This window comes from Symsagittifera roscoffensis, chromosome 10 (genome assembly GCF_963678635.1).
Source record: "Symsagittifera roscoffensis chromosome 10, txSymRosc1.1, whole genome shotgun sequence".
In the NCBI taxonomy this organism is placed as follows: Eukaryota; Metazoa; Xenacoelomorpha; order Acoela; family Convolutidae; genus Symsagittifera; species Symsagittifera roscoffensis.
In genome coordinates this window covers 24,150,275-24,177,478 of record NC_087071.1, presented here as the reverse complement: position 1 = coordinate 24,177,478, position 27,204 = coordinate 24,150,275, and the positions used below count along the sequence as shown (strand labels likewise).

At 34.4% G+C, this 27,204-nt stretch overlaps 1 protein-coding gene across 3 annotated transcripts in view; it reads left to right on the top strand.

The window, feature by feature from the left end:
* Positions 1-27,204, top strand: part of LOC134855504 (uncharacterized) — a 177,384-nt gene that overhangs the window by 63,791 nt on the left and 86,389 nt on the right. For all 3 annotated transcript variants that reach the window (XM_063872044.1, XM_063872043.1, XM_063872042.1), the window contains one exon: positions 24,779-24,939. In XM_063872044.1, coding sequence (XP_063728114.1) covers positions 24,779-24,939 — 161 coding nt within the window. The remainder of the gene's footprint in view (positions 1-24,778; positions 24,940-27,204) is intronic.

The following is a 27,204-nucleotide window of genomic DNA, read 5'->3' as shown; positions in this document are numbered from 1 at the left end:
TTATGAAAGAAAATACAAGGTTCACAAGTCTAAAACGTTAATAAATAAGACTCGATTACAAATCCTTTAACCAAAGTAATTTTGATATAATTTTGCATCTTAACCCTGAAGAATACACAAATAAAGGCACAAATTGTAAATTAGTAAATTTACATGAAAAAATTTTGATACCACTTTCCGGACTCAATAATCCCTCGAACTGTAAAGCTGACACAAAAACAAAGGCTACCAAGAAGTACTGTTTTTCGATTGGAAAATTCAATTAGAAAATAAAACAATTAACATGTGACTTAAGAGACGATACTATACTGTGTCAAGGAATTTGCTTACCTTTAAAAATTGATCAAGGATAGTGCGATCCTACCACTCGACCACAGGTAACCATTGTTTTGTTGCCAGGAGACACATGCACCACATTTTATGTTGTTAAAGTCCACGCAAAAATGATAAAATTTCACCAAAAAAACTTTATTCAATCAATTCCTCCTGAAAAAGTCAACTCTGATAGAATAAAATCAAGTAATTGAAATTTTAACATTTTTGACGGTATTGAAAACAAATCAAAACGTTTTCAAATATACCCTAAACAAAAGTAGCTTGTAAAAACTCGAAACCAGTTTCAAAACACAGTATTTTGAAACTCTTGTCGAATACGAAAAAGTTTTCGACATGAAAACAAAAACAAATTATTATCAACCCAGCACACCCCAATCAAATCCGCAAAGATGAAACATCGCATATCTCGATAAGATTTTATCAAATCACAGGAAATCCTGGCGGAAAATTTCGCCAAGAAGATAATGATAGTGCAGGACTACAAGAACTCTCACTTGTGTATAACACATTTTTTGGTGCAATCAACTACGATATACATCTAGATATGAAACTAGACTATACAATAAATCGAACTTTTCAAGAAGTTTCACTCTCTGAATTAGAAATACTTCATCACCTATGTGAACTCGAACGTACCCAAGCACTACAAGGTATGCAGGATATTTACAATCAGTTATTAGATCCAACTTCATCTATTATGAAGTAAATATCCTTTGATACTACACATGTACTAAAAAAAGTTTCACTACTATATATTTTCGAAGACAAAAGATGTTACAAACGAATCCCTATAATTTATAAAAATAAAGTAAGTTTTACAGATACACTGTCACGACGCTCATATTTTTGGGATACAACTGTCTCATGTGGATCTAAAAATAGCCAAAGTGTAGTACAGCTAAACCCAAACGGAGGTAAATAGTACCTTCTTATCCCATTTCCTACAATAATGCCACCATTCAAAAAAACTTAACCTAAAGCATACGCCGTCTTTTTTTTGGATTTCTCTTTTCAAAATCAAAAGGAACCTATAGCGCATGTGCAAAACACACATAAAAACAAACAAGCAAGTGTAGCACGCTTTTTATTTTCAGGATTTTTGGATGTTTTCTACCTCAGTTAACAATATTCTTCTTGACACTCAAATTAGTGAATACAAAAAAAAACTATCTACAACACCATATGCATATGACAGTTCACAGGACAATACAAATCCAATACCCACATCATCACCACGTTCACATAGTCTACAACATAATCACCCTTCATTTTTAGTCCCAAAACATATAGAAAGACACTAGCAATCACGGATACATTCCTCTCAAAGTATTAACTTCCCACGAAGTCCAGTATCTCAAATAGTTCCCCACCAGTCGAATATCGAGGACGCAAATTGTAGAGCAACCACACACAATCCCTCAAACGTTCCCTTTTCTATCCATCCAACCTCCAACGCCAACCTAAGAGGTAGAAACTGCCGACGAATTCCTCGAATCAGACACCCAACCCGTCAAAAAGTTTTCAGAACCAACTTTCCAGTCCCTTACTCCCCAATTTCCCAATGAAACTTCTCTCGCGCCCTCTTCATTTACTGATGCTACCCCTATCCTTTCCCCGATGTCAAGCGACCAACCCGATGCATCTAGACCCATGACAGATAACCAGTTAGATTTTAAATGGGATAATTTTATAACACAACAACAACACCTCCATAACACAACTGATGCATCAAAATTTTTTCACCAACTAACACATCTCAACACCTGAGTCCTCAATTCACTCAGCCAATACAGCACCCATCAGAGCACAAAGCATTTTTAAACGAAAACACTCTAGCACTTCACCCCAATTCCTCATTAGCCGTCACCGATCAACCCAATTATACGCCCCTCAACGGCAAAATATTAACACTAAAGAAATTTTAGTTCATAATTTACCAATTTTCTCCCAATAAACGTATTATGCCACCACTAACCTCATCCATCCGAACTTGTACGTCTATGAATATTGCCTCTTTTCCACGCTTTCTTGGACTTCTTACTATCATTTCACTAACCCACTACTCCTTCTTTTGAACAACACCCCCGAAGACAACGAATTATGCTAATCTCGCCTCCAGAAGCTAACATCTGCATTTCACAAAAAAAAACAATTCACCACAATTAGACTAAACAAACCCTTAGCAGATTCGTAGCACAATGCGCAAAAAGGATTCTCAATAAATCAATATGATCACGCAATAACCAGCTACATGAAAGATACACCAAATGAGGACGATCCCAATACGACCACTCAACTAACAGAATTTTTTTATTAGATCCGAATATGTCTTTCACATAGATAGTACTAACAAAGAATTTGATAACCTTATCGCTAGCGCATTAACAAACACCAAAGCATACGGATCATACTTAAACAAATTTATTCATTTTGCACTGACTTTTATAAATTTATACAACATCACGACACAATTAACACACCAATACATAACCCACAACATAGATATATGTACATTAATTCAAAGTATACTTCACCATATTTCTTGAATTTCCACAACTGCATAAAAAACACTTGTCTCCAAGACATCCTCCGTAATTAAGTTCCCATTAGACAAATGTATATATTCTGCCAACTATGTAACTCCTTTCTCATTGATGAGGATCGCCCACTTATTGTCTCCCAAGAGTAAAAACAGCCCATTGAATTCATCTTACTAGAATTTTATCACAAATTTAATTTCAATAACAAACTATAGAACTTGCTTTAGAACACGAATAACGAAATCTCACTCCAAACTGAAGAACTAATGATCAACAGAGCGCTGGAGCATCACTGGCTTCTGCGTCGAACTAAAAACAACATCAGCATGCTTGCGAAATTTATCGTATCATCGGACACAACTCGAACTAACCTCCGTAAGTATGAATATAATTATTTCAATTATCAGATAAAACAAAAGTTCAACCTTCTTCATGCATTTCTCGTTTAGTTTTATAGATTTCTTCAATCATTCATCTAAAAGAATGAAAACGAATTTAAAAAATCGCACACTCTTTTTTAAGCGTTTTGAATTTTTATTTGACAGGGAAAACAAATAATAAACGCAGTAAATTTCAAAACAAAAGCTGTAAATTAATAACTCTGCAGTAAAATTCAAACAATTTAAGCAACATAACTAATAAATTGCAAATAAAATACAGAAAACTAACCTTTTATGTGTACTTCTTTTGTATATATTCTTGGTCTCTTTACTCGCTCTAGAACTCACACACTCTTTCCACCAAACTCGCACAACTTGCCTACGTAGAACTGTTTAAGAAATGAACTTCAAGTTTCAAAACTCACTGATAACACCTCTAACTTGTGTTAACGCATTTCAAACTTTTCTTTAACCCGGTTGGAAGGAATTATAAGAGTAAGTTTAAATTAACCAGCGCAGTTTACTAACGCCACAAGACCATAACACCAACGGCATGAATAAGAAGGTCCCACGGTACCCAAACCGGGTTAAATCCAGATTGAAACTGAATAACTTATTCTTTTGAAACGCACTTCCAAGTTTTTTTTGCAACCAAATGAAACACAAAAATGTCAAAAGAAAAAATACAGAGCACAAAATTATACTTTTGAGAAGAGGATACAACCAAAACAAAAAAGACAAAAAAACACCTGATAGAAAAAAAACAAAATGTTGAACACTAAAAGAGACTCTGCCCAAAGGTACGGTAAATTTGTAACCAACTCTGGCGTCACCCACCAGAACGACGTCGCTCAAAGTACATGCTCCCATCATGTGGTATGACCCCGATACTCAATTCTTGCTAGAAGTGGCTCCAGGATGAGCAACTCTTCAAATTAACAAACTGAAAAAAAACGCTTTCTCGGAAACGACTAAAAGAACATCATATCTTAAATTGATCCCGCTAACAAGATGTAGATAAATAAATGAAAATTCAAAGATTTCATTGAGCAAACGGAACAAGCGGCAATGGAGATGAAAACTCGATTACATTCCAACTCTGGAATGGCAAATCTATTGGTTTGTTGCCGTAGTCACAACCCCCGCAGGTTTTGAAGTATGGATTCAACATCGCAGCAAAGGAAACAATTGAAACAGACCAAGTCTAGGTTGATCTCACATACCGATCAGAGTCACTTGAAAAGTCACTCAGACATGTCGAACGTCCTTTTGTACTTAACCTCGCTCTAAGCTTAACGAATTTGACACATCAGTGCATCGATCTAGAGCCTTGACGCAATCACCCACGACAACCCACAATAAAACGAGGCCAACAACTGCCCTTATACTCTCTACAACAACAACTACAACTCTCCTTCCTTCACTGCTCCAGCCTCTAAAAAGAAAACTACTCAATCCGTCCTTCACTACAAAAAACAATTCAAAAACTAAAAACTCTCTAAACCCCGGATGGCTGGAACCAGTTCTAAACTAGTATTTATCACCAATCAAAAAATTGATCAAAATATCCCTACAAATTATTACTAACTAACGAATCATATTCCATCACTAAAACTGACAAATTTTCATAGTCCTGAAACTACTTGTAGTTTCAGAACCAGAAATATTTGAATAAAGCTTAGAAAACAGTTGTTCTCCTTTGGTCAAGTTCCATAAACCTAAGTCGCAAATACCATTATACAAGATCTATTGCGTCTAGGAGATATAAGAGTAAGATTAGGATTGGTATTAGACTAAGAAATTTCGCGACTTCATCCGGTCGAAATTATGATATTACTCTATGAGACAGCTAGATCTGGCTTAAACTCAGTATTTGTATCGCAGGTGGTGCAAATCTCAGCTTTGCTCTCTTTTTAAAAAGCCTTTAGTATATTGGAAAGCATAGCCACGAAAAAAAATTTTAACTTTTTGTTTCTCCAGGTTCGTCTCGCTTTTTCTCCATCTAATTGCTATACAGGGATCAGATTCAAACAATTTCCGCTATTCTGTTTTCCTGGGCTCTGTTTTCTCAAGTTTGATGGAAAATTATGTCAGGAAATCCCGAGTCAAGATTTTTCACCTAATTTGAAGCAAGATTTGAGCGGTTTGAGCGGTTTTTTTAGACAATTGCGCTCAAAATCTTGCTTCAAAATGAACGATTTTTGAGCTGCTTATCTAAAAAAAAAAACGCTTAGAAACCGCGCAAATTTTACGCGGTTTTTCTAGATAAACCGCTCAAAACCGTTCAACTCTTGCGCGGTTTGTGAGCGTTTTTTCTAGATAAACCGTTCAAAACCGCTCAAACCGCTCATTTTGAAGCTAGATTTTGAGCGTAATTATCTAAAAAAAACCGCTCAAACCGCTCAAATCTTGCCTAAATTAGGTGAAAAATCTCGACTCGGGACTTCCTGACAGCATTTTCCATCAAACTTGAGAAAACAGAGCCCAGGAAAACAGAATAGCGGAAAAATCTGGACTCGGTCGACCGAATGTCCGACTTCAAACCAAGCTACCGAGATCGTTTGAGTTATGACCGAAGTGTAACTCATAGAGTAATTTCGGATAGGGTACACTGTCTGCTCGTCACGCTATCTTATTTTCGGCCGGATAGATTCGTGCAACTTCTTAGTCTAATACCGATCCTAATCTTACTCTTATACTATCTAGTCTCAGGTTGTTTAACTAGTCTCTGCTAGGCTCAATAGATCTAGGGTATACTGGTTTATTGCGGCTGCTGAAGTACTCGGGAGAGTCCAACTAATTTCTAAGTTAAATTCAAATCTCTCTGGTGCTGAAATTACAAGTAATTTCAGCACTTACAAATAAGTGGATTGTTAGTTAGATGGATCATGATTGGTTAATATTAAATACTTTACATTGGTAAAATATCTAATTTATCCAATCATAAAATGTAGTTTAGATCAGGTTCCACCCATCCGGGTTTTACAGAGTTTTTTAGAATAGTTCTTCTGCAATTCGAAGGATGGATGATGGACGTTGGTATTTGGCGAACATCATATTTCTTTTCCGTTTTCTCTTGTTAGAGAAGTTCCAGGAAGCTGGAGTTAGGGACATCAAACGTTTTGTCTTCTTGTGACAACGACTGTGTCTCCGCAATAAACTCAAATCTGATTTCAGAATGGTTGGCTATGTCAGGTTTTTCTGTTTCTCGTGGAGAACTTCTTTTGTGTCTGATCTTGTCTGGGAATGGCGTGGAGATTGTGCGTGGAGGGGATGCCTGGTTACTCGGATCTGTACGTATACTTGAACATCGAGGTGGTCATTGGTCTAGTTCAATGAAGTCCTTTTCTGCGAAGTCAAGTCGTACTCTAAATCCTTTGAGTTGTGATTGTGAGCGGCATATCGATTGTAGTTGGCCATTCTTTCTCGAGTGTAGTGGGGTCGTTTTGTCTTTGGATGTTCGTCCTTGGTGTTGTATTCTGATCTATGTATTGCATAATGTAATTTACATTTTATAAAACTTTTATTAGTTTAATATTTTTTAATTATGATTTTAGTTAGTTGTTTCCACAAAAGCTTTTTGTTTAGTTCAGTTATTTTGAAGAGTTACTCACCCTTGAGTAGCTCTTATTAAAAATAGGAGTGTGTGTCACAAAGCGTGGATGTAGCGCGGTGGGTTAGGCCGGCTATAGCATGCTCAGGACGTCCTCTTCTGGTGGGTTAGGCCAGGAGTGGGAGTATGATTGCATGCGGTTTTTGTGAGAGGTCCTGTTATGTGACAACGTTTTATGTTGGGTTTGTTGTGGTTTTTCTTATGTCTTGTTGGTTGTGTCCTTTTTTCAAAAATCAAATTGTTTGTGGTATGGGTTTGTCTTTCGACTTTTTTGTGTTTTATTATTTCTTTTTTAGACTTTATAATAGTCTTCAAAAGAATAATTTATCCAGTTTTAAACTGGGTTAATCCGGTTTGGGTACCGTTGGTTTCCTTTTCTTAATCATGCTGTTATTCTATGGTTTGTGGTGTTTAGTAAGCTGCGTTGGTTAGTGTTGTTTAGTATATAATTCCTTTCCAACCGGGTTAAAGGAAAGTTTAAAACGTGTTATCTTGTGTTAGAGTTGTTGAGTGTGAAAGCTTGAAACTGAAATTCATTATTTTAAACAATTCTTCGTGGGCGAGCTGTGCGAGTGTGGATAGAATTTCTGTGCGAATGAATAGAAATATCAAAAGGTTAGTACTGCATTTTCGTTGTATCAATTTACTACATAGAATTTTTAATTTTACTGCAATTTGTTGGGAAAAATTAAGTTACAAATTTTCATCATTATTAGATTTACTGCTTGTGGGGGAAAAATTTATAAATTAAATTACTGCATTGATATTATAATTATTTAATTGTTGGTGCAAAAGATTAATAGAGTTTTAAATTGTTTGAAGAAGTTTTCGATTTTTTATTTTTCTTTTGTGAATTTTTCAGATGATTGTCGGATGAAGGCTAAAATTCTAAAGAAAACATGGATAAAGAATGGTGAGTTTCTAATATTTTAATTAGTTAGTAATATGTATAATTCATACTTACCTGTTAGTCGTCGGGGAAGAAACTGTGGGGGAAGATGTCGTGGATAAGATCTGAAGTTGTTAGTAATTTAGCTAAAATGCGGATGATATTTTTAGTTTGAAGCAGTGGCCAAAGCAATTGAAGTGCTTTAATGGTGGTTAGTTCTTCAGTGCCAACTGCAAACTCATGAGGTGTGTTTTGGATTAGATTATATAATTTGTGATTGAATTTAGTGTTATGGATGAATTCTAAAATGGGGATTTCTATAGGTTGAACAAACTCGTGTGGGATAAGGAAGGGTCGGGATTCTTCGGCGTTGAAGGTCTTGGTGATGGGGCAAAAGATATACATTTGGGTTATGGGGTCATAATTTCGAAGAATACCATGAAGGTTAGTATCTTTAATGCAATATGTGAAGTTAAGAAAGAATGGTGAAGTGTATTTGGAATTGATGAATTGAAAACGATGGTGTGGTTGTCTGGAGGGAGTGTGTAGGTCAAAGTGATTTTGGATGAAACGATAATAGGTATATGTGTGAGTTTGTTTAGTGCGCAACATAATATCGTGTGAGCAGTGCAAATCTCTTTCGTGTGGTGCAAGGAAATGAAAGGTTAGTGAAAATATTTGGAAGCGTTCTTTAAAACTTTCGTAGGCTTGCGTGTCTGTTAGTGCTTCTGAAATAATGTGGTCAAACTTGCGATCGAAAATATTTAGTGTAAATACATATGGTGTTTTTATGAAAAATTTCTCGGTGATTTGTGGGTTAGCGAAGCGATCGTCGTCTAAGAATTGATCTTGGTTAGTTCTGATGATGTTATGATCGTAATATTCTAGTGTATATTCATTAGCTCGGGGTGCAGTGTGTGTTTTTAGTGATTTTTTATATCCAATGTAAGTAAATTGTCTAGGTGTTAGTGGTGTAGTGAGTCGATATAGCATGTCCTTATTTCGTTCTATATCGATGTGAGTGTTAGATAAAGGTAAGCAAAGGGGATTAGTAAAATGATAATATGAGGTCCAAGGGAGTGTAGGCATTAAAACGTGTTCGTCTACAAAGTTACGTGTTTCGTTAGTGTCGTGAGGGGTGTTTAAGGTGTATTGTGGAAATGAGGGTAAGGTGATAGCTAGAAATTCTTTTGTGTTAGTGTGATTTGGATGATTTATATATTCACGAACGGTTCCTGGTTTTGCTGGGAAAGGATGGTTGGGGAATTTTCTTTTAAAAGTGCGGTAAGCTCTATTAGTGTTGAGTGAAGATTCAGTAGATGTGGATGATGGTGCTAATGATTCAGTATAAATTGAAGAGGGTGTAGGGGTAGGGGGGTTGGATGAATCTATTGTGGATGAAATTTGGTTATGGTTGGGGTGTCAAGGTGGTAGGGTTGTTGTTGGAGGGTAATAAAATTATCTAGTTCTGGGGAGATTCGGGGGGTGTCTGGGGAATGAGATGATTGGTCTGAATGAAGTGAGGAATAGGTTGGGGTGACTTGGGAAGCATAAGAGGGTGTAGAATTGATTGGGTCAGGGTTATTTGGTAGTATGGGTTGAAAAGGGGGTTGAGAAAAATTTGAGGGGTTGGTGTGAAAATTATTGGATGGAGATGGTTCAGAGTCGGCAAATTCATCGGGGGTTTCAATATTCGGGTTATTAAGTTGTGAGATGGAGTATAAAACTGAGATGTGTGAATTAGTATCGGAATTCATGCCTGATGTTACATTACTGGATGGGAAATCGGGTGGCGGAAAAGCAAAAAGTGGTATTATTGGGATTGGAGTGGTGAGGTTGTTTGGGTGGGAATTTGATCGGTGTAGGGATCCAAGTTGTCGGCTCATCGTGGGCTAAAAAAATTATTATTTTGAGACTGAAAAGCGGTGGTATGGGGTTGTTCAATAATTTGTTCATAAGTATTATCATCTTGTGATTGGTGTGTCATTATATGTTGGATGGGACTTTGTGATATGGTTGGTCGAAAATTTGAATTATGTGTTATTGCTAAATTTCGAAAATTACGTGGGACTAGGGATAATGGATGGTTATGTGGTAGGGGTGGTAACTGTGGTGCTGTTGGTGTTGTGTCTACATTATTATGTTCTTCGTCGTATGTGTTCTGCCGTGTTGCTATTTTTGTGTTGTATTCTTTTATTTGTGCGTCTAAAAGAATTTTATTTATAGATGTAGAAAAGATTCCAAAAAATCCTGCAAAGAGTATGCGTGCTACGCTTGCTTGTCTGTTTACTTGTGTGTGTATATCACATATGTTGTAAATTCCTTTTAAAAGTGAGAAAAGAAATCCAATAAAGTTAAACATTGCGTATAAAATAATCAATTTTTCTAAGATGTAGTAGGGCCATCCTAGAAAATCAAGAATTTCATTTTTGAGTGTTACAAAGCTAAAAATATTGATGGGTGATATATCTTGGGGACGGTATTTTTCACCGTTTAGATATATATAATCTTTAATGTCTTTAAAATATCCGCTATAGTCTTGTGTATAGATGTCTGCAAATCCTGCGGTTTCGGCAAGTTTGCGTAAGTTTTGGTCAATTGATTGTCTTTGTATTGTGTCCATTTGTGTTAATAATTCTTGGAATTGTTGTGTTCTAATGTGATGTTGAATATCTGATTTTGAATATATTCCTATTGATTGTAAGTCTATATTTGGGTTTCGAGCAATAGCGCGAATGCTTTCTGGTGAAAATTTTTTGAGTGATTGCATTAATGTGGGATATGGGGTGAGAAGGTAATATTTATCTTCATCAGGGTTTAGTTGTACTACATTGTGGCTATTTTCTGATCCACATGGGACTGCGGTATCCCAGAAATAGGTTCTTCGTGAAAGTGTGTCAACGAAATGTACTTTATTCTTATAAAAGATAGGGATTCTTTTATAGCATCCTTTATCTTCAAAAACGTATAGTGGTGATACTTTTTTAGTACAAGTATAAAACCATAAGATGTTTCCTTCATAATCTAAAAAATTTGATCTATTTCCTGATAGTAAATATCCTGCGTAGGGTATTTTTAATACTGCTAGTGCAAGTGATTGTAATATTTGTGTTCTTTCTAATTCGCATAGCTGGTGTAGTGTTTCTAATTCGGAGAGTGACATTTCTTGAAAAATTCGGCTAATCGTGTAGTCTAATTTCATATCTAAGTGAATATCATAGTGGATATTACCAAAATATGTACTATTCATTAGTGATAGTTCCTGTAAACGTGTGCTTTGAGCGTCTTGGGGTTTTAGATGTCCACCAGGTTGACCTGTATTCTTTTGAAAATTAACTGGTATATATGATGTTCCTTCATTTAGGGGTTTACTTGTGGCGTATGGGTTGACTTTTATTTTTCCAGTGGTCATGTCGAATCCATTTTCGTATTCAACTAATATTTCAGAGTATTGTGTTTTGTGAAGTGGGTTTTTATATTTACATGCGAGTTCTGTTTCTTGATATAATTGAAAACGTGTTAATTTATTTTCTATATTTTGAATATTTCGAAAATTAGAACTTATTTTTCGTAGTGGATTTACTTTTTCATATGGTATTGATTGTATAAAATATTTTTCGTGAAATTTTATCATACGAGCGTGTCTTTTTGCTACTTGAAATGTTGTACATGTGTCTTCAGGGAACCAAACAATTGTTGCTTGTGTTCGTGTTGTAGGGTCGCAATAACCTTGATCATTTTTACAAGGTAATCTGATTCCTTGATAGATCATTGTGTTGTCTGATAAATCTCGTGTGAGTTGTATTTTTTCGAGTTGTATTTTCCAATCGAAAAACATTATTTCTTGGTATCCTTTATTTTTTGTGTCTGCTTTGCAGTTTGATGGATTATTTATACCAATGTGTGGTATCCAATGTTTGTCGTGTATGTCATAGGTTAATCGTCCGTGTGCGCCGTTATATGGGTATTTGTCATCTAGTTTTATATGTCCTTGGTATCTTTCAAGTTGTGATTGATGTACAGAGTCTGAAAAAACTTGAAAGTATACTAACTTTCTATCTGAGTTTTTATTTTGTGTGATATTTAGTCGGAGTAACTCGTTTTTACAATCTTCGGGATTGAGATGTAAAAGTCGTTCTATATTACTCTGGTAGAAAGATTCATGGTCAAGTCGGTTTTTATTTCCGTTCAAGACTTGTGAACAATGTACTTTCTTTTCGGAAAATGTTGCTGTGAATTTATATCCTGTAACTGTTGTTGCTCGGGCTTATGAATAAAGTGTTGCTATTACATTTGTAGTTTCTATTGCTTGGGGTTCTGTTTCGCATTGTGATACTTGATTTATTGCATACTTGTGTAGTGTTTTTTGTTCGTTTTCTTCACAATCGTAATGTGTTACTAATAAATCTTGGGGTCCTGTGCGGGGAGAAGGGTTTACGTTTTGATTTGAGGTGACTAGAAAAAGGAGTTGGAGAAAAATTAATAATTTTAGAATATACATGTGTATGATAATCCTGAGTATGGGTTATAAAATGTGATGTAACCAATTGTCTTTTTGGTATATCTGTCTCATTTATATATTAGTTCAGTGGTTATAAATGGTGGTGGTAGTGATTGAGCTGTTATGTTTGGTGGATTTAATGGGTAGGGATGTTGAGTAATGTTATTTAATTTAACTGTGATTTCAAACTTTAATTGTAAACTGTTTTGTTGGAGTATTTGGATATTGTGATCACGGATATCGTCGTGAATGTCTTGTCGATATTGTAATCTATTAAGTGCCCAGTTGTGAAGGCGATTACTTTCTAGATGTTGTCCAAATAATGGTGGAGGTGCTGTAAATGTATTCCAATCTAGTCTTAAAGGGATATTTGTTGATGATTGTTCTCGATATCTTGCGTCGAGATTATTTGGGAAATTTAAGTTAAAAGGCGTCGGTGAAACTTGACTAATTGATGGTGTTGATGGTAGTGATAATGTTTCTGGTAGTGAGTGATGAGGATGTTGTATCTGTAGAAATGTCTATTGGGTCATTGATTAAATTTGGTTCACCTTGTGTGAATGATTGTGTTGTCCAATATGGTAGTCGTGATGTTTGGTTTGGGGGGTTAAAGGGATTCTCACGTATTTGTTCAGATGTTGGTGTTGAACCTAAGTAATCTGAGGGTAAGCTTGAGGTACTTTGTTGTGAAAGAAGTGTAGGGGTCTCTGGTAAAATACCAGTGGGGTTTTCTGGAGTGTTTTGTGATGGGGATTGAGGTATTTCAAAATGAACTCGGGGAGTTTGAAAATTTCTATTTCTTCGAGGATGTATAATATATCTATTTATTTCTGTTGTGTTTTGGTTCTGACTAGGATTTCGTATTCTACTTAGTTCTGGTGGTAATGTTGGGTATAGGTTATATGTTGGTTCACTTAAAGGTGCTTGTCGTTGAACTGGTTCTAGTGGTTCAGATAAACGAGCGTGTCGTTCCTCAAAAGTGTATGGGTTATCTTGAAAGGAAATTCGTGTAGATGTTTGAGGGTTTTGAGTAGTTGAAGGTGTTGTTGGGTTATCTTGGGATGATGTCGGTGAAGACTGACTTTGTGACTGTTGGGTAGCAATTTTTGATAGGTTTTTGATTTACTATTTTAGTGAGAAAGTTTATGTTTATTATAATATTCTTCTAAAAAAAGAATGAGGAGGATTGTTGCTAGAGCGAATGTGATGATTGCTTTCTTTATACATTTGCATATGGTCAAAATGAGGGATGATAAAAATGTTATGAAAATTATAAATAATAGAAAAATGTCAGTTCTACTGAAAATAGTTCGTATCATTTAGACAAGTTGTATGAATCGTACCTGTGGATATAAGCAAGGGTTTTTGAAAGTTGGAGAAATAGTTCGAATATAGTGTAGAAAATTAAAAAAATATTACAAAAAATGATTAGGATTATTAGAAAAGATTCAAGGATATCAAAAAGAAATAGTATGAAAGTTTCAAGTATCGTAAAAAATTGTTTGAGGTTTGTGATAATTTTAGTGACTGTTTGATAGAAGAACATTTAAGAAATGACTTCTTGATCGAATATTTTTTGTTGTTTGGGGCAATTTTCAAGTGTGGTCGGATTATTTATTAGTTTTTTGACAAGTGGGTTGAGTTTAGTAAAAAATTGTTGGGGGCAATTTTTATGGTGATCGGGAGGTCTTCTTTGTCTTTATTTTCATTTGTCAAATGATCTGGGGTTTTTTGGAGATTTTTATACTCTAGGCTAAGTAAAATGTTCGTTTTGTTACTTTAGGCTAATTTAACAGATTTGTTTTGGGGGTATTTAAGGTCTGAGTTGGGGAAATATTGTTGATCTTTGAGTTATTAGATAAGGGAGGGTTATGATATTATGGTGATATTTATTTTAGTTGTCAAGTTGGAGTGGTTTGCTTATTTTTGACCTGGAGGTCGTAAAGTTATAGTTATAGATATGCCTGGAGTTTTATATGATTCGTCTAATTGGTCTGTGTTAGAGTTAGAGAAGGTGACGGATTGGATGAATCCTATTGGCTAATTATGAACTAGAATTGCTGCGTGTTTGTCAGCATGTTATTTAGAAAAATGAAATTTCAAAATGTTTCAAAGGTTTCAAGACTGTGAAATATAAAATTAACGTTGTTTTTGAAATTCGACTTTCTTTAATATTTTAGATTGTGGGATGAATATTTTATAATTTTTACGTGGTTGATTTCTAAGTCGTGAAGACTTTCTATGTTCTGATTTGTCGATTCGCTCTTGAGGTATTATTTTTTCGGTCATTTTTCTATTTTTTCTTTCTTTTTGAGATGTTTTTTGGTCTAGGTTTTTTGTATTGTTTTTTGTGGTGGTTGATTTTGTATTTGGATTTCCGATGTGAATATCATTTTGTTCCTTTGTTGTGTTTTCCGGATGTGGGTCATTTTGAATAACTTTTAAACATGTAAAAGAATATAATTGAGTTAGTTCGCGGAGTGCGTATTCTTTTGGATAGTAAGGTAATAGGTTATTTCGGTGCTGAACGATTTCTTTTTTGTCTGAGTCGGTGATTTTATATGTGACATCAGTGGGTTTTGCAGTTATTTGGTATGGTCCTTTACGAAGGGGTTGTAATTTTTTGAGAAATTCCTTTTTGAGTATTAAAATTGGGTATTAAAACAAATGTTCCAATTTTTAAATCGGAGGCTGGTGTAAAGCGTGAATTTATCTGTTCATTAATGTTTTGCCTTTGTAACAACTTTTTTGTTACTTTTTGGTAAATTTCATTGTGTTTTTTGTCTCTGTTTAAAATCCATTCGGTGTGTGTACCGGAGGCTAATTTAAGAATTTGTGGGTGATGAAAATGATCTTCATCGTGGGTATGTAAAGGTAGGTTATAACAAATTGAGTCTTTATTTGGTTGACAATAACCTTGTGCGTTTTTATGAGAATTTGCTGTAAACATTATTGGTTTGTGTGGCTTTTGGTTAAAAACCATTTCATATGGTGACATTCCTAAAGTTGTCGTGATTTGTGAATTATATGCTAAGGGAAATAGTTTTACATCTGCTGACCATTCGGTATATCTTGTATCATTTCCATTGATGATACATCTAAGATATTCTTGTAATGAACGGTTCATACCTTCGACTAAGCCGTTTGTCCAAGGTGCATGAGATGTACGTGGTTTGTGTTTAATGTTATATAAATGACATAATGTGATAATTTCATTATTTATGAATTCTGTACCATTGTCTGTAACTAAAATTTCTGGTAGTCCAAATTTTGCTATCCAGTGTTCATAAAGCGTTGTGTAAGCATAATAAGCGTTACAATATGGTACTGGGTTAAGTGCTACATAATGTGTAAATGCGTCAACAATTACCATAATGTAGGAGTTTCCTTCTGATGAGGGTGAAATTGGTCCTTTAGTATCAAATGAGATACGATGATTAAAGTACAAACTTTGTCCTTTAAAATCTTGTTTTTGTGCTATTTGTTTTTGATTTGGGTAAGGTTTATTTAGTTGACATATTATACAGTCATTGCATAGTACTTTTATCCAAATTGGTGCATTTGGGAAATAAAAGTTTTGTATGAAATTTGAATATGTTTTTTCTGATCCACAGTGTCCTTTAATATTTTGTGTATGTGAAATATTAAAAGCTATGAGAATCATACTTAAAGGGAGACAGGGAACTGTAGATTCATTTGAGTTATATTCTAAAAGGTCTGTATTTTCGTTAATTGTTGTGTTATTAAATTTGCGAAAGTATCGGAGGAGTGTTTTGTTTCCTAGAATAGTTGAATCTGCCTGGATAGGTTTAGTTTTATATTTGTGCCATGATTTTAGTTGTCGAATTACTGGGTCAAGATTTTGATATTGTTTCAGTGTTGAAATTGTAATTGTTTCTGTTGGAGGGAGAAAAATGTTTTCAATTTCTAATTTAGATAAGGGTATTGTAGCAAGTGGGTCATGGAGGTCAAAAATTTGATTTATTGTGTATTTTGAATCGTTTGTTTGTGGTCCTGATAAGTTTATTTTATCAGTTAGATTTTCTTTTTCAATTAGTGGAAAATGGTCTTTTTTAGGCGGGTGTTGTTTTATTCTTTTTTGTTGGGTGTTATTTTTTATCCATTGTGAATATGGGATTGGTTTAAAAGTTGATGTTCCAAGTAGATCAACTTCATAGTGATTATTTTGACAATCTAAATAAAGTGGGAAATGTTGTAAACTATTTATTTGTGATTGTTCAACGTCAGTTTTTACTGCATATTTGCATTCTAATCGGGATGATGTTTCATTTTCTGCAAGGTAGAATTTTATATTTTTGGGTATTTCAACTGTGGTTTTACGTGTAAGTAATTCAGGTGGCGTATTTCGACTTAAGGTGTCTGGTAATGCAAGATTTTTTCCTGCGGTCCAAACTATATGTAAGTTTGGGAATTTCATTAAAATTAGTTGAAATCTATAAACTCGGTGGTTTGGATTAGACTTTTGTGTAAAAAGAAAAATGATTGGTTTATGGTCTGTGAATAGAACTGTGGGATGTTTGGATCCAAGTATCAGAAATTCATATTCTGTTAGTGTATATATTATGGCTGTACATTCTCTCATTAGAGTGGAGAGTCGTAGCTCTGCTTGAGTGAATAATCGAGAATTTGCTGATATGAGGTTCATTTTATTTGTACCATTATGTGATTGTAATAATGCTGCGCCGATGCCAAAGTTCGAAGCATCGCACATTGCATAAAATGGTTGATCTGGATCTGGAATTGTGTTTGAAATTTGTTCAGTTAAGAGTTTCTTTATTTCTTCAAATCGTGCTTAATGTTCTGTATTCCATTCAAAATTATTTTGTTGTCTAAGTATATTGTAGAATGGTCGTAGATATAATTGCATTTTATAAACATATTTGCTTAAAAAGTTTAACATTCCAAGGAATTCTTGGATTTTCTTTTTATTTGTTGGTGGTTGGAGTTTTTGAATAGCGTCAATGCGTGATTTCAATGAAGTGATTGTTTTTCTTTCTATATTATGTCCTAAGAATTTAACTCTTGTCAAAAAGAAGTGTGATTTATCGGGGGCGGCCTTCAGATTTTCGTTCTGAAGTATTTGGTGATATTTTTCTAAAACATTGAACATTTCTTCTTTTGTTTGTGATTGCATAAAAACATCGTCTAAATAGGTGATTGCGTTTTTCTTGAGTATTAGTGGTCTAAAAATTTTGCTCATGAAAGCTGAAAATGCTGCTGGTCCTATGGATATTCCATAGAATAAGCGGTTGAATTCATATTGTTGGTTTCCATTAACAAATTGTGTTAAGCGTCGTGATTGTTCATCTAATGGCATTTGATTATATGCACTATTCGTATCGGCGGTGGTAAAGTATTTTCCGTTTATTTTTGTTAAAATAACTTGTATTGGTTCAATGGGCCAATTACACTTTGATTCATCTATGAGTGAGTTGAGGTATCTAGCATCGAGAACGATTTTCAATGATTCTCCTTTAGCTAGAATGATTACGGGGTTGATAAATGTGTTGCCTTTTGGTTGTTCTTCTTTATTAACTGGTGATATAATATTGTATTGTTCTAAAATGTCGAGTAATCTGTTCACTTTATCGTGTAAGTGAATTGGTACTTTACTTGCTCTTTGTTTTTTGAAAACTGCGTCTGGTTTTAACGGGAGATGTAGTGATGAGCTGATTTTGCCAACATCAAATTTGGATGTTGCATAGACTGATGAATATTTAATTAGCTGTTTGGCTAGTTTGTCAAATTCGTCTTGTGTTATCTGTGAATGTTGGAAATTAAACATTGTTAAAAATTTCTGTTGATCCTCTGTGTAGTTACTTATGTTGAATGTAGGTTTGAAATATGGGGTTTTTGTGAAATAATCCGTATTTCTGTTTTCGTTACTTATTATATTATTTATAGATAATTCTTCATTAAGGATTGTGGATTGGCAAATATCTAGTAATTGGAGTATATTATTTACACGGTATGCTTTTTCGTGTACTGGTGATATTGTAGCGTTGGTTTCGCAATAGCCTAAAAGTCCTAAAGGTAATGTTACTTGGTAAGGTGTATTGTTGTATACATGTAAGGAAATAATATCTGAATTCGAGTTTTTCAAATATTTTATTGATGAGATTGTGATTTTGAAAAATTTATGAATAGGTTTGAATTCAAAATCTGACATATAAAATTTTTGTTTGTTTTGTTTTTTATCATATTGTTGAACTTGTTTGATTGAAAAACTATAGATGTTTCCTGATAGTGGTTTCAGGTGTTTTCTTTGTTGATTATATATTGGGTAAAATTTTGAAAAGAATGGTGGTTGTTTATTTAATCTTTGAAAAAATGTTAGAGATGTGTCTTTTGTTTTCGTATATTTATCTTTGATTAATATTTTACTGTTCAAGATGTTGATTGTTGGTATATATTTAGATATGAAAGGTATTCCAATGATATTATGTTTAATATCGGTGATATGGAATATTTGTTTAAATGGTTTGGTTAAAATTTTGTTTTGCTCCATTGTTCTTGTGGGGAGAAGAAATAATTGGATTTTTCCGTAGTTTATTAATGTTGATCCTTGTGCTGTTGCTAATTTGCTAGAGGTTTCAAGAGGTGTTAGCTTTGGGTGTAAGGTTTTTATTTCATTCCATGTGGGAACGTTTATTATATTTGATTCTGCTCCTGAATCAATTAAAAAATCAATTTCAAGATCTGGTGGTTGAAATTCTTTGTTTCTTGGACTTTCTAAGAGAAATGGTATTGTCCAAATTTTTTCTTTGGGTTGTTCTTTTTGTATATTTTGATAGATGTGATTTGTGTTCAAGCATTTTGTTTTGTCATTTTCAGTGGGTTGATTTGTAGTGTTAATTCCATTAGTTTCTTGCGTCGTTGGTGTGGAATGTATGGGTTTAGTATAATAATTGTGAAGAAATTCTGATTGATTTTCATATATGTGTGATGAAAATGGTTGTTCATATATAACAGGTTCATAGTCATTTTCGACTTTTATCATATTGATGGAGAGAGTGTTTTCTGCGTCGCTTTCTGAATCTGATGATCCACAGTTTATTTGATTGAGTTGTAACGTATCAGTTACTGTGTCATCAATACCTGGAGGGTCTGATGTTGTTTCTGGGTTAGATTGTACTTGATTAATATGTCTTTGATGTTTAGGTGTACTACTTCTATGGCGATTATTAGAATTATTATAATGGTTATTATTCCGGTGTGGTGATTGGGAATAATTTCTATAACGATTATTATAACTTGAATGTCGATTTTGTGAATTATTTCGCGATCTATTTTGATAATTACCGTTTGATCTATTATATGAGTTATTTCTTGATCGATTGTTTGGATAATACTGATTTCGGTTGTTGGAATAGCTTCTATTTCGATTATTGGAATAGTTTCTATTTCTATTATATGATGAGTTTCGTGAATAATTGTTTGGATAATATCTATTTCTTGATTGGGAATTAGATCTAGAAACAAATTTTGTTGTGTTTGAATTAGATCTGGAGTAGTTATTTCTACTATTTGGTCTATTGTAGTGATTTTGTGACGAATTTTGTGTATTTCTTCGTTCTGGCGATCTTCCTCTATAACTTGAGTTATGTGGTGATTGGTTTCTTGTATAATTTGTATTGTTCGGGAGTGGTTTTCCTGAACTGTTGTTGCTGTATACATTTTTGTTCGGTAGATTTTGATCTTTGTTCATATATTGATAGAATGATTTATTTGGTTCTTTGTATTTTTGAGGTTTGTTTTGATTATCGTGCTGTTTTTGTCTACATTCAGAATTACTATGTCCGTATCGTCGGCAATAATTACACCATTTTTTGAAAGAAGGTTTGCCTTTAAAGTTTGGGTGTTTTTCGTAAATATTGAGTATTTCAGTGATTTTTTCAACGAGGTCTGTATCTGATTCCTGTATATTGTTTATATTTGTGGAAGTTGTTTCAATTCTGTTAACGTATTGTAATTTCAGATTTTCCGTTTCTTCGAGTTTCATTGTGATTTCTGCTTGTTCTAGTTTGTCTACTAGTTTTCGAAAATCTAAATCGGGTTCTCGAATTGAAAAAGGATGGTATGCTCTCTTTTTTATTGCTATTTTCCTTAATTGTGGTGTCATCTTTGTGTTTTTATAGTCGTGTGTATTTAATGAATATGCTTTTCGAACTAGTGTTTCGATTCGTACTGCTAATTGCTTGATAGTTACATTTGGTAATCTGCGAATTTCATTACATAAAACTCTTTGTTGTTGTTTGTTTCTTTCGGAGTCAAACATTTTTGAAAATTCTTGTGTAAACCTTTTCCAATTTGATTTTTTTTCTAGAGGCAATACTGAAAACCATTTTTGGGCTGCGCCATCTAAAGTTGTTTGTATCAACGCTGTGCGTCGATGTATCCAATTTTGATGTAGTGGCGTATTAATTGGTTCAGGTCCTATATTTAAAATCAAGTTTGCTGTTACTGCATTTAAATAGTCTTCTACAGAATATTCAGGGTCTGTTCCTGTGAATACCATTAAAGGTTTATTTGATGTTATTGATGATCCACCCATAAGGTATGGATTCATTGTCATTTGTAATGATTCTGCTGCATTTGGCATTTGAGAAAAATTTGAAAGTTGATTTCTTGTTATTTCGTGTTGTTGAAGATAATATGGTAGTGGTATTTCATTTTGCATTTGTGTTGGTTGATACGAGTGTGCAATCATTGGGTTTTGTTGCTGAATTGGTTGAAAAGATTGTGTATTAATTGGGTTTTGTTGCTGAATTGGTTGAAAAGATTGTGTATCTATTGGTTGTGGAGAAAAAATTCTATGATTTGTATGTGGTTTCTGTATTCCTTATCCACGATATTCTTGATTATAGGGTGCAAATATATCTGGATGTAAGAAATCATCATCTGAAGATAAGTAATCCATTTGATAAGATGTTTGTTTTTTATTTTTATTTTGTTGAAAAAATGGGTAGTTTTCAGTACGATCCTGTGGAGGATGTAAATTTGTTTGAAAATTTACTGAATTGGTTTGTGCCATTGGGTTATCCCAGTTTCGAGATCTTGTATAATTACTGAAATTTTTTCGTGGTTGATAATTTGTTTTTGATGGATGTGTGTAATTATAATTATGATCTGCAAAATTGTTTCTAGTGAACGTTTTGCGTGTTTTTGGCTGTATTGTCATGGGTCTGTATGTTTGGTAATCCATGTGTGAATATTTTGGGGCAACCGAAGGCTTAACGGTTGATTGTAAGGTTACCTGTGTTTGTGAAGGGTTTGTATTTCTTGGTGTTGTTAAATTTGGACGTATTGGTGAAATACTTTGTTGTGTAGTTGTTGTGTGTACTATTTCTTCATTTATGAAGTGTGATGGTGTCTGGATATCTTGTTGAGTAAGATTCCTAGTTCCATTGAGGTTTTCATTGTGTATGACTGTAGAGTTTAAACTATTATTTTGCATATCGGGTAAAAATGTATTATAGTTTAATGGTGTTGCATCAATGGTTAATGGTGTTACTTTTACATAATCTCTTACATAAGATATTGTACTTATTGCTTGACTGGAGATTGATTGTGGGATATTTATGAATGCATGATGAGACCATTCGGGGTCCCAAACATAGTCTGATTGTTCTGTGATGGCAGTATCATCGTTTGAATTTTGAGGTCTAAAATTTTTTCTTGCATGTGAAATTAAATCTATATTATGTGTGAAATAATCTATTATAAACCATGCCAAAATTTTTTGTAAGTCGTGTTTTGTATGTTGTGAAACTTCATCTTTCGTGAAATTTTCTTTAATGATATTTAGAAAACTAGAGAGTAGTGTGATTTCATGTCGTACTCTTATATGTGTCGATGTTTCTGTCGGTGAGACATTTGGGAGTGGGATTTCGTTTTCTAACATCGAGATATAACTATATATTATTGCAAAAACTTCATTAGTGAATATGGAGTTTGCTCTTTGTGAGTTATGGTATTGGATGCTTTTTATATATTCTGAGAATACTTTTGAAAATTCTAAATCAAGGTCGTCTGTTTGAATTATATATTTACTGTGATTCTGGTTTGGTGAGCTGAATTCTATGGAGTAGATTCCGTAGTGTTGTGTTAGGTTACATATATCTTTTATATAGTGATCAATAATTTGTCTTTTGATTTTGACATCTGGGAACTCTGTTTTACATGGACTGATTCCGGGTTCAAATAAATTTAATAGTAAATTTTTGCATAATATATGTTGTCCTCTATCAGTGGTTGCATCTACTATAAAGGGGAAAATATCATCATCATCTGGACTTTCTTCACCTGGGGTGTGCGTTGAGCTCAATTTTTCGTTCGATGACTGTTAATATGTAATTATCAATGTGTCTAATTGGTTGATTCCAATTGTATAAATGTACTGGTTTGTGTTTATACTGCTTTTTTATTCTTCTTTTTCCTCTTTTTGATGAAGTTGAAGTTGTTTCTGAGTCAGAGAAATATAATTGATCGTGAATTCGGCAATTTTTATCTATTGATTCTTTTAGTTTATAAAGTTCGTCTAAACTGTTGGTTTCTGATTCTGAAAATGCGTTTCGGTTTTTTGAAAATCTTTTTCGTGTTATTTGTCTTTGTTTAGTTATTATTTTTCTCTTTAGTGTTTGTCGTTTTGTTCGAATGTATCCAACTGTTTTTGTATGAGGTGTGATCACAAGGTCGTATTTTTTGTTATCTATTTCACAATTGTGTAAAACGATTGTTTGTTTATTTCCTAGGTTTTTAAATGACATAAGGTTTAGGATGACGGGTGCAAAAGGTTGTTAAATGATTTCTATTTGCTTAAACTGTTAGTCCTTACGATTTTTTGGTTAGCTTAACCTGGGTCTATTTGTTCAGGGTTGGAGAGAAAAGTATATCTATTCCGAAGAATGATTTTTTACTTTCTCGTGACTAGTATAAGCTAAGGTGTTAACTTACTTAATCTTACTTAGGGGTAGTGATTGTGTTCAAGGGTTGGAGAATAGTAAATCGATCCACAAGGTTCAGGTATAATTAGAACGCGAGTAGTTCGTTAGATACTATTTTAAACTTACTAAGACTAAGATTTATCCTGGGTCTGGTAAGAGGGGGGGTCAAGTGAAGGATGAATAACCGAAGTTCTTCACTGTTTATCCTAATTTGAATGATTAGTTTTGTTCAAAAATTTCTATTAGTCCTGGGTTTTTAGAAAGGGTTGGATAGTGAATCGACTTTTGAGGTCGTTAGACACTAGTTAAGTGGGTGGGGGAGAACAAAGTTGTTCTTTTTGATCCAAGGATAAGCCTTGATGATCAAGTTTGAAATTCAATTAAGTAGAAAATGATTTAAGATCCAAGGATAAGCCTTGATGATCTGATTTTAAATTTAAGTGAATTTAAGTTTAAAATGATTTAAATTTGTGTAAAGAAAAGATTTAGTGTTTTTATGATATTAGTGAGCTTATGAATGCTGTTATGTTTAGGTGATGAAGCTGGAACAACAGGATGATTTATGATTACTAACCATTTATTGCCATGCTACTAATTTTTATTTTGATTTTCCAATAAATATTTTTCAAACATGTTTTGTATAGTACTGCAGAATTTAGGAAAACGATCTGAGATCTTTTTATCAATCGTTATTGTATATTAATAATTTTGTTTAGCGCCTGTAATGATTTTGAAGATTGACTTCAAGGTTTTATGTTTGCAAATGAAAATCTAAATTCATTGCTAGTAGTATTCTAAATACAAAAGTTTGTTCTGGCTTTTGCCGAACTATCATATAACTATATGGCAAGTTTCTACTTTGTCGTATGTCGTCTCTGGTTCGAGGTCTTCTTCCAATTCCGGGTAGTTCTGTTATGGTTCGGAATATTGGCTCTGATCTATTGAGTCGTAGAGACATTTCGATTATATTATCGTCGTATAACATTTTGTAAATGTTTTGTCTAAATTCTAATCTATTTTTGGTTAATTCTAAGCTATTAAGGTCTTGTTCGAGACTTATGGTCGCACCAGATGAGTTATGACCGAAGTGTAACTCATAGAGTAATTTCGGATAGGGTACACCGTCTGCTCGTCACGCTATCTTATTTTCGGCCGGATAGATTCGTGCAACTTCTTAGTCTAATACCGATCCTAATCTTACTCTTATACTATCTAGTCTCAGGTTGTTTAACTAGTCTCTGCTAGGCTCAATAGATCTAGGGTATACTGGTTTATTGCGGCTGCTGAAGTACTCGGGAGAGTCCAACTAATTTCTAAGTTAAATTCAAATCTCTCTGGTGCTGAAATTACAAGTAATTTCAGCACTTACAAATAAGTGGATTGTTAGTTAGATGGATCATGATTGGTTAATATTAAATACTTTACATTGGTAAAATATCTAATTTATCCAATCATAAAATGTAGTTTAGATCAGGTTCCACGTTCTCGAAGTTATCCGAGTCAAACAGGATTAAGCTGTGTGTGGGTGTATGTGTGTGAGTGTGTGTTGTAGGTGATGGCCATGGTGGTGTTTTCTGACTTCCTAAATACCATCCTTGGTGCCACTTCCAACTTGATGAGTCATGAGTGGGAGCAGTACAAGAATGAGACCAATTTTGCATGTGCAGCTGCAGTCTTCATCGAGAACACTTCATTCTTGTGGTCTCTCTGCTGGTGAGACCTGAAGACTTTTAATTCTTTTTCCCCACCTGCCAGTTTATACAACTAACATTTTGATCACTGTGTCCAATTGTTAACAAAACTGGCATGCAGACTAATTAGGTCTTGAAAAACATTTTTGGTCTTAGTATTTTGTTTGGCGACAATAAGTTTAGCTGAGGTGTGCGGGGCCTGTTTTTCTTGGCTATTTCAGATCCGAAATTTTGTTTTTCTTGGCTATTTCTGTCTCAAAAGTTCCCACATCTGACCTAATTTCTTGGCTCATTTTGATTTATTTATTTATTTATTTTAACAGGTGCAATTCGGTTCAAAATGATAAAAACAATAAAAAAAACTCAATGAAATCATAATGATGACGTTTTCAACAAGGTTTTACTTAAAAAAATGTTTGATTTTTCCGATGATTTCCTTTTTTTCTCCTTCATGAGATCCTTTCGTTGAATTTGAGAACCAGCATCACACTCAGGGGGTGCGAAGGGGGACTGAAATTGGAGAGAGAAGGGGTTGAAGTTCGATGACAGAGGTGGGTTGCTGGGTGGTCCCGGTTGACGTCTATAGAACAAAAATGCTAATCATACAAACCCAAAAACTAAGTGTCTGAAAGAACACTAATAATACAAACATCACAACATTTGCTAAAATGGTGTCACCGAAATTTCAAAGAGTTTTTTCTTAATTTGGAACTAAAAATCGGTGTATCGTACTAAATAAAAAAGAAAAACATATTGTGAAAACAAAAGCTAATCATACAATTTCCATATAAGAAAAACGTATGACTAGCTTTTTTTGATGGCGAATAAAAACATTTAGATTTTGAAATTAACTCGAAACTTTTTTTTTAACGGCAAATCGAAATTTGCACTCAAACAATTAGTTTCATAAAAAAGATTTTGGCATGCAAGACTTATTTGTGCGCATAACGTACTCTTGAATACACAATTTTTTTTTCGTTTCTAAAAACTCCTATTTCTTTTTTGCGGCATGTTTATGTATGCCTTGATCAATGTCTGATTATTTAATAACTCAAATTTTGAAAATGATCATTTTTAAAAATTTGAAAAATTTTGCCAAAAAATGAAAGTTTGGTGCTTTCAGTATATCATTACTAAAAGAAAGCTCTTACACTATTCAGGTCGTTTCCAATGCATTGTAAATGCAAGACGGTCGAATTTTCGGTGACTCTCGTTTTGAGCATACTATGGGTTTTGTCACTTGTGTTTGATTCAAAACACATCCCAAAAACCTTAACAAAATAAAAAATAAAAATCAATTCTTTCGTTCATGCTAGTCATACAATTTCAATTTATGAAAAACAAGCCTGTAAAATACAATCACAGACTTTTCATTCTGTACTTATGGAATTACAAGAAAAGTGTATGATTAGCCTTTTTCTGTATATGAAAACTGTATGACTGTATGGGTTGGAATTCGACGAGAGAGGCGGGTTGAAGTTCGACGAGAGAGGTGGGTTGAAGTTCGACGAGAGAGGGGTTTGTAGTTCGATGAGAGAGGTGGGTTGGAATTCGACGAGAGAGGTGGGTTGAAGTTCAACGAGAGAGGTGGTTTTAGTTCGACGGAGAGGCGGGTTGAAGTTCGACGAGAGAGGTGGTTTGAAACTCGACTGGAGAGGTGTGTTGAAGTTCGATGAGAGAGTTGATATTAGTTCGACGAGAGACATGGATCGAAGTTCGACAAAGAGGTGGGTTGAAGTTTGACATGAGAGGTCGGTTGAAGTTCGACGAGAGAGGTGGGTTGAAGCTCGACGAGAGAGGGGGTTTCAGTTCGACGAGAGAGGTGGGTTGAAGTTCGACGAGAAAAGGGGTTTTAGTTCGACGAGAGAGGTGGGTTGAAGTTCGACGAGAGAGGTGGTTTGTAGTTCGATGAGAGAGGTGGGTTGGAATTCGACGAGAGAGGTGGGTTGAAGTTCAACGAGAGATTTGGGTTGAAGTTCGACGAGAGAGGGGGTTTAAGTTCGACGAGAGAGGTGGGTTGAAGTTCGACGAGAGAGGGGTTTGTAGTTGGACGAGAGGGGTGGGTTGAAGTTCGACGAGAGAGAGGGTTTCAGTTCGACGAGAGAGGTGGGTTGAAATTCGACGAGAGAGGGGGTTTAAGTTCGACGAGAGAGGTGGTTTTAGTTCGACGAGAGAGGCGGCTTGAAGTTCGACGAGAGAGGTGGGTTGAAGTTCGACGAGAGAGGGGGTTTGTAGTTCGATGAGAGAGGTGGGTTGGAATTCGACGAGAGAGGTGGGTTGAAGTTCA